At 40.2% G+C, this 9,006-nt stretch overlaps 1 protein-coding gene across 1 annotated transcript; it reads left to right on the forward strand.

Moving 5' to 3' along the window:
• The first annotated feature begins 190 nt into the window (after nt 1-190).
• Nucleotides 191-8,949, forward strand: pa2g4a (proliferation-associated 2G4, a). The gene is made up of 13 exons (XM_026925313.3): nt 191-385; nt 2,085-2,213; nt 3,041-3,146; nt 4,014-4,083; nt 4,179-4,271; nt 4,484-4,547; nt 4,826-4,904; nt 5,059-5,137; nt 5,541-5,674; nt 6,598-6,692; nt 6,812-6,939; nt 7,132-7,185; nt 7,327-8,949. The coding sequence occupies exons 1-13, from the start codon at nt 301-303 to the stop codon at nt 7,387-7,389; spliced, it is 1,179 nt and encodes a 392-aa protein (XP_026781114.2). The 5' UTR covers nt 191-300; the 3' UTR covers nt 7,390-8,949.
• The last annotated feature ends 57 nt before the right edge of the window (nt 8,950-9,006 follow it).

The raw sequence follows: 9,006 nt of genomic DNA on the forward strand, positions 1-9,006 counted from the left end.
TTATATTTTCTATTAATGTTATTTATTATCCAAGTAATCTTTTATTAATACCAAAAATATATATAATTAAATTATAGTATACAGAAATATAAACAGAAACTGAATGAAAATCTAAATTAATCCGCAGCCTGTATTTTGGCGGTAGGTTGGGCTGTGTGGGTGGGTGACGTAGCGCGCGGTGGGCGTGGTCTGGGCGGGGCTAACAGAACGAAGCGCGGTGGCGGTGAGTGGCTCGGTGCTCTGGCTGATCTTGCTGCTCCACTCATCGGATTGGGATTCGCCGCGATCTCCGGTGCAAAGATGTCCGACGACGAACAGCAAGAGCAGACCATTGCCGAGGACTTGGTTGTGACCAAGTATAAGATGGGCGGTGACATTGCTAACCGTAAGTGGTTTAGAGGGGGCTAGTGATGAGGTCGAGTGTGTGTGTGTGTGTGTGTGTGTGTGTCCTGCTGCTGCTGGTGAAGCTGAAAGTGACGGCCTGCGTGTACAGCCGCTCAGCCATGTGCCGAGCCCGAGCACGCAGCTTAGCCTCTCACCGGAAGTGAGGCTGATCAGCGGCGACGCAGACACATTACCGATGTGATGTACTGTGTGTATACTGGCAACTTTGCGTTGTTGTGTGTTTTTTCCTTCCTGGGAGCAGAGCGGGTCTGTAATGGACTCTCAGCTCTTCTCCAACACCAGTTAGCTAGCAAGCTAATTTAGCCACATCTAAAATGTCCCGCGTAATGCTTATGACTTGTACTGTAGACTTTTGTGTTACTCGCCTGGATGCATTTATAATAAAGATTCATGTACTGATCTTACAACATGTAGTTGTCCCACATTAGCTGCGTGTGCCGCCACCACACTCTGCTCTGCTAATGTTACATGACTAGCTAATTTGAAGGCACGCGTTTTTATTCCCGTACGCACGTTCAGAAAAATCCCGCCTCCTACGCTGTGATTGGCTGCTCGTTCATACCCACTAGCTGCTGATTGGAGCTCTATGGTGTGAGTAAGAGTACAGATCTCTGCGTAGGAGGCGGGATTTATCTGAATACGGGTGGGAAAATAATATTAATAGTTTACTAACTCAGGCTCCAGCAACTCAGTTTGTAAAGAAGTGGATTAGCTATGCTTATTAGCTATTCAAATAAGCTGATTTAAAAAAAAATGTGTAACAAGGTAAATGCTTATAGTCCTGGGCAATAAAATGGGCCAAGCCCAAAATGTCAAGCCTTTAATGGTCTTAACAACTAATCACTGGTCAGGAAATTAGCAAGAATTAAACAGATAGATACAGGAAGTTAGTATGGGATAGCTTTTCCCTTTAATTTCTTTAAATGTGATGATGGGCTGCATCAGGTGTGGCAGATAACCAAATAATGACTCATCTTTTAAGAGAAAAAAAAACATCCCAGAAGATATTTTTGGAATATTTTGTACATCAGACATGTGTTAGTTTGAATTTTACATCAAACATTTTAATCATTATCATGATTTTACCTTTGTGTACAAGAAGACTATATAAGTGAATTTCCCTGTTTCTAGCTTTTCCCTAAACAGCAAATGGAGGCACAGGAGCTCTCAGGAGTGCATTTGTTTAATTCTTGCTAATTTTCTGACCAATGATTAAGTTTAATTAAGTTTAAGTTTAATATTTGCCATTTTGGGCTTGGCCCCTTTTTTTTCTTTTTTTCTTTCTTCTTTGGCCCAGGGGTGTACATACTAACTCATCAGTGAGTCTCAGAGAGCTGACGGAGCTTGTAATGCTTCTGTGGAAAGCAGCCGGTGTGCCAGCATCTGTGTGACCCAGACATTTTCATGTCGACAGCTGAACTCCGTCTCTTCAGCATTAGACTGTGTACTGCAATAACCACAGCCACCTCTTTCAAAAACATTACAGCATTAAACTTTATAACTTTAAACATTGCATAGTTTCCTAATTTATATCATCTGTGGCACATGGTTGTTACAGTGCACTACATCTCAGTATAATCACCTGTCGTGTCTTCATCAGTGACGGAACTCTTCTCCTCTTTTCCATATTTCCATGTATTTTTATTCTTCATTCTTGTCTTTTTGTCACACTCGTGTAGAGGCACTGCGTGTGGTCATCGAGGCGGCCAAGCCCGGCGTGTCTGTTCTCAGTATGTGTGAGAGAGGAGATGCTTACATTATGGCAGAGACCGGGAAGGTCTTCAAGAAGGAGAAGGACATGAAGAAAGGTAAGAGGGAGAAAGTGAACATCTTATTACTTGTGTATGATATCAGGCATGAATGCGAAGGTGGATTGAATTGACCTCTTGGCAGTGTTTTCATTTAGCATTTCATGCATATGCAGAGGGGTGGACAAATCATACATTTATTAGCTAGCCCACTGGGCAAGTAAAAACTCCAATGTGCTGCCCGGTCTCATGATTTGATTGCCCGGAAACCTAACTGATTATGCTTAAAAAAAAACAAAACAAAAAGTGGCTACCATAATGTAATAAGGTATTTCAAGCTAGTTTGCTAGTTAAGTGCATTAATACAGACTAAGGGAAACAATCAACTATATGATTATTATACGCTTTGTCATCATGTTTGCACCCTAAACAAAAAGTCAGCAAGTTATTGCGAACATTTCGGTTATGATCTGTGGTCTTCTGGCCTTTCACCACATGTAAAATATATTTGTGTCTGGCTAGCATGTTTATTGTCTCTTCATATGCTTAACTATAAGGTGACTGTTATTTATAGGAGTAGACTTATATACGCTAGACTTTTTTTCCCCCCACATTCCTACATGTTCCTGATACTGAAAAGCTCATCTGTCATCTGTGCACGCTAATTAACCTGCCTAGTAGAAACAGTTCTATTGATGGCAGATTGTCCTGGGTGCCCGGGCTACTGATTTATCCACCCCTGATATGGTCAGCAGGTGGCTATTAGGGATGCATCGATCACATTAAACCTGTTAGGAACTGATTTATCTTTGCAAGCTTCATTTGCTAACTTCTGCAAAACGCCAGAGAAGAACTTGTTTTGAAGACTGGTGGTTGTTTTCTTGCAGGCATTGCGTTCCCCACCAGCGTGTCAGTCAATAACTGTGTATGCCACTTCTCTCCCTTGAAGAGCGACCCTGACTACACGCTTAAAGACGGAGACTTGGTCAAAATGTAGGCACCTCCCCCTCTGACAAGTTGCAAGCCTGTGTCTAGTCGTTTTCCTTTCCTGCCTTTTTCCCTCCCCCTCCCCCTCCCCACCCCTGCACTAGTTTGTCTTGTGTGCAGTCTTCCCCACTGTTTTTGTCTCAGTGATGACATAATTTTGCCTCCTCTGATTGTCTTGTCCTCCTTGCTGATCCCTCGCTGTTTGTCTGTCACCTTTTCCTGCCATCTGTATAGACTGTAAAACAATTGTCTATGAGTTATGTGTAAGATGATGTCTTGTGGTTGTAAGTGTTTGAATAAATTGAGTTTCAATCTGCTCATCATCCATGATCATAATTTTAATGCAGTAGTATTCAGACTTTTGTTAGGGAGAACACCCACGCCCCATGTAATATCTGGTATATTTCCATGCAACCTCATCAGATGAGCACATAAAAAACATAATTCATGAATTTGGCATAAATTACAGAGAGGGCTGAAATATAACTGTCATGCAGGTGCTCTTCTCTTTATATCCGAATGTGTGTGGTCTGTGTGTAATATTCCATGATTTAATGCAGATATATCAGTGCACATCCCTATTTTATATATTTAAAGGCATGAGCAATAAAAATATGCAGACTTTATTTTGAAAAGGTTTTGAAAGATCATCTAAAAAGCTATTCTGCTTTTTCCTTCCAGCAGTTCCCCTGCAGCACAGTCTGAATACCACTGTTCTAATGGGATGGAGACTTTTGTTTGGTTTAAAGGGAGTGTTTTAACCTGTTGATTGTCAGATGACAGAACACTGGTGGTTTAGATAACCAGGGCCTTGCATGCTTTTGTTTTTTTAATCTCCGTCTCTTTTCCCCCTCCCCTCACCTCTCTGTACAGTGACCTGGGAGTACATGTCGATGGATTTATCTCCAATGTGGCGCACAGCTTTGTTGTTGGGGCCAGTAAGGTGTGTATGAAATTAGGTTATGTATTATTACTGTACTTGATCTTATTAATGTCCTCATGTGTGAATTTCTTCCTCACTGCTTTAAATTGTTCCAGGAAGCACCTGTGACGGGCAGGAAAGCTGATGTCATCAGAGCTGCCTACTTGTGTGCAGAAGCAGCACTGCGTCTTGTAAAACCTGGCAACCAAGTGAGTGCAAGTGCTTTACAGGCCAGTTAGACCAGCCAGTCATTCATATATCGAGGACAACCAGTGCTGAAACTGTATACTGAATAAAGAGACACCTGGCATGAATAAAGGTACAGGGTTGGAATTAAGTCCTGGCTGTATACAGAGGATGGAGTCGTATTTATATAGCTCTTTCTGTTTGTCTCTGTCCTCTCACCACCACCTTCCCAAAGAACACGCAGGTGACTGAGGCATGGAACAAGATCGCCCACTCTTTCAAATGCAATCCAATTGAAGGTTTGTAGAATCACTGTATCCTGCAAATCGTACGTCAAAAGCGTTGTGAATGAAAATCAGATCTCGTGTTTGACAGACTCTTAGTTTGCCAGTGAGACTAGATCCCCAACCACATTTAGACCTGCATCTAAATATAACAGATGACTTTGTTTTATAAACCAGTTAATCTATACAGCTTGCTTAGGTAATGCTTATTTGAGGCTATAAATCCTAGCAGTGTTATGGGAAAGTTATGTTGCCTGATATGTTTCTTACTGTCCTCTGGTGCTTCTTTGTAGGTATGCTGTCCCACCAGTTAAAGCAACACATTATTGATGGGGAGAAGACGATCATCCAAAACCCCACAGACCAGCAAAAGTAAGATACACATCTGCTTATACTGGATGGCTTCAGATATTAAAGTGTCACTGATAAACACTGTTAATCATTCGTTCCAATTTTTTTGAAAAGTGGAAATAAGATTGTGTGACTAAAAATGTGTGTGTGTGTTTTTTTTTTTATTTTATTAAAGGAAGGACCATGAGAAAGTGGAGTTTGAGGTCCATGAGGTGTATGCTGTAGATGTACTGATCAGTACAGGGGAAGGGAAGGTATAATGGCTTTGGTGTGATTGATCACATAATGCACTAATAACTATAAATGTTAAGTAGCGATGGATACAGAAATGCTGCTACTGAAAACTTGGGTTGCAATGTCACCATCTGCTTATTCCTTGTCTTCAGGACCTAGGAGCTGATAACATGATGTTTCACCTCTTAGGTGCTGATGTCCTTATCAGCTAGCATATTTAGATCCTGAGCTAAATCAGATTTATTTGACACCATTGTGTCAAAAATAAATTCTGACATTTAATTATGCTTCATACAGGGGGAAAAAAAGGATTCACAGAATGAGTACATTTGCTTTCTTCACTGTAGACAGCCAAGAACAGGGCTTGTGGAGTTGAGTAATGCTTATGAACCATCTATCAATCTATCTCCTTTTTTCTCTCAGACAAGAGACGGAGGACAGAGGACCACCATCTACAAGCGGGACCCCAGTAAGCAATATGGCCTGAAAATGAAAACCTCTAGAATATTCTTCAGCGAGGTGGAGAGACGCTTTGACGCCATGCCCTTCACTCTCAGGTACTAAATACCACTCGACCACCTGAAGGATTCCTTCCTGAGATCAAATATAAACTGATTAAAGTGAATTCATTAAAATGCAAGTGAATTTAAAAAACAGCAAGTGATAAACACTGATTTGATTTGTTGACTGATTTGTTAATTTGATTAGAACACTACAAATTTGATAAAATCCACTCACCAGCCACTTTAATAGGAACACCTGTACATTTGTGCCATTATCAAATCACGTGGCAGCAGTGCAATGCACAAAATCATGCAGATGCAAGTCAAGTGCTTCAGTTAATGTTCACATCAAACATCAAGAATGGGGGAAAATTTTGATCTCATTGACCGTGGCATAGATGTTGGTGCCAGATTGTCTGGTTTGAGTATTTGAGTATGCGCAGCAGTCTCTAGAGTTTACACAGAACTGGACATTGTCCAGTTTCTGTACAGTTTCAGTGTAGCCTCAGATTCCTGCTCTCAGAACTGACGCTCACTTGATTATTTATTTTTGCACCATTCTGTGTAAATTCTAAAAAGTTATGCATGAAAATCCCAGGAGAACAACATTTTATAAAATACTCAAATCGGCCCATCTGGCACAACAACATGCAAAGATCAGAGTCATTGAGATTACATTTTCCCATTCTGCTGCTTGATGATAACATTAACTGAAGTGCTTGAATTATCAGTGCATGATTTTCTGCATTGCACTGCAGCCACATGATGTACAGGTGTTCCTATTAAAGTGAGTGTATAAGCCATTTACACCATACAAATAATATAAATTTTGTATGATTTGTATAATAAATCTATACAATTTAAATACAGTATATACATAAATCATTCTTAGTGCTCTGTGAGGCATATGGCTAAGAGTATTACACATGGTACAAGTAGTTGCAGAGATTACAAGTATCAATCCGTCTTTCCTGCAGGGCATTTGAAGATGAGGCAAAGGCCCGTTTGGGAGTGGTCGAGTGTGCCAAACATGAGCTACTGCAGCCCTTCAGTGTACTCAGTGAAAAAGAGGGTGAGGATCTACACTGTCTGTGATTCACTCTTATTCTTTTACATTTTTATTTTTCTCTCTCCAATTGCCATAATAAAATCAACTGAAACCTGAATCTGTCTTCGTTCTTCTCTCTCTAGGAGAGTTTGTGGCCCAGTTCAAGTTCACAGTATTGCTGATGGCCAATGGGCCTTTGAGAATCACCAGTGGACCATTTGAGCCTGAGCTTTACAAATCTGAGTATGATGTTCAGGATCCTGAGCTGAAGGTATCGAACATTCACAGATGGCTGTAAAACTAATAGAGCTACCAGGCATGTCACCCAAATGGGTGAAAAGTTCTAGCATTGAAAATCTCTTGAATGGTTTTTTTTTTTTTCTTTTTCTTTTCCAGCTTCTAAAAGGCAAATGAAGAATTGCTATTGCTAATTTTTCATTTTGTTTTTCACATTCTCTTCCAGTCTCTGATACAGAGCTCTGCAAGTCGTAAAGCACAGAAGAAGAAGAAAAAGAAGGTGAGGCCTTTAATTAGTGACTGAAATGCTATAACTGCATAATGTGATGCCACTTAAGGCAAGTCATAATCTTTCCAGTAAGACTTTGTAATTGCTTTCTTTTCTCTTTATTCTGTTCTGCATCTTTTCTTTTGCCCATAGGCTTCCAAGAATGCAGAAAATGCTACAGGGCAGCAAGCAGAGAATGAAGTTGCAGCTGAATAGTTACCTTGCGCTCCTAAAACCAATACATATTCTCTGTCACACACAAATTTCTAGCTCCTAGAAATTTAAAACCTAAATTTTCCATTGAACTGTTGTCCATTGAAACCTGTGACAAAAAGCCATCCATTAGTTAGTGTGATTTGGAAACACAAGAAATTGAAATTGGTCTGACAGACAATGACTTTGTACTGATTTGTACTGATCTATTGGCACTTATCTTTTTGAAGCACTAGGTTTACACTGAACTGAAACATGACACCTTTTGGAAATGAAATTGATTAAAAAAAATAGCAGTTCTTTTGTAGTATTAAGGTTTCCGCTGTGTTGATCTTCTTAATTGAATAAAAATGTTTGGCCTAGTAGCTGAATTGAAACTGGGCTAGGTTAATATGGAGGGATGACTGTTACAGCAGTTTAAGCAATTTGGAAAGTTTCTAATATCTTGTCATTCCTCAGGGCTGAGATGTGATTTCTAAGCAAAGCCTCCCACTTTTAAGGACTAGTAGGTCTCTAAATTGGATCTAGAACCCTTCCACAGAGTATTGAAATGCTTTTTTGGGTGCACAAAGTTATTATACAGTCGCATTCTTTTCAAAACGGGGACATTTTTGGAACTGTGGTACACTTATTATTAGTAACTGCCATCCCTGTTTCCCCTCTAGTCTAACAGTGAGGGATTTAAACCAGAAGGTAGATTTGTCTGATTAAACTCTGTATTTCCCTCACCACTCACTTTGCCTTCACCTTACACGAAATGTTCTTGTCTTTGTCTCATTTAAAGCTTCTGCTGAATCATGAAATTCGTCCCAGTCGATACTGAAACTGTACATACATTCTTTTAAGTATCTCTAGTAAAACATCAGGTCTAAACTGCTGCTAAGCCACTTTCATAGGCCCCATTTTGCATGCATATGTACCAGACCATACTCTCCTGACCCCCTACAAATAATACCTATTGGGTAAAAGTGTAGGTAAACTATTGAGGTTGATGTTTTGCTGAAAAGCATGCAAATGTGGTCCAGAGTCAGACAAGAGCAGTCAGGAGACACTAAAGATTGATCTGCCTCATTTAACATATTCATGTGAAATTGCAGGATTATACTTCTCAAAGACAGGCTGTTGGTCAAGGACCAGTTTTGCCCAGTCTCAAATGCAGTCTAATATTTAATACATAACAGTTTTAAAAAAAAAATGCAGGAGCTCTATTCAAAGCCATTGCCGCTTGATCTGAGTCACTGTGCTGCACCATTCAGATTACTTCAAAAAAAAAAAAAAAAACCGGTGAAGTCGGTGTGCTGTGGCTCAGGATTTGATGTATGACTGGAGTGAAGTGACTGGGCAGAACAGGTTGAATGTGGTGTGATGGGGGTGTGATGGGACTGTGCTGAGCTTGTCTTTACTTCCACTCCCAGCTCTTACTCTTCAGCTCTTCAGCAGTGCCATGTGCCTGGGACCAGTCCAGATTGACACTATTCTGTTTTTCTAGGAGAAACCAGTATATGAGACTATTTTACATCTAATGAAATAAAACAAGACTTTGAATATTTTTTTTTCTTTAAATCTGCCTCATTATTTGAAATGTCTCACTAGCTGTAAAGGCTGATGTAGGAACAGCAA

Source organism: Pangasianodon hypophthalmus, chromosome 2, assembly GCF_027358585.1.
Source record: "Pangasianodon hypophthalmus isolate fPanHyp1 chromosome 2, fPanHyp1.pri, whole genome shotgun sequence".
Classification (NCBI taxonomy): Eukaryota; Metazoa; Chordata; class Actinopteri; order Siluriformes; family Pangasiidae; genus Pangasianodon; species Pangasianodon hypophthalmus.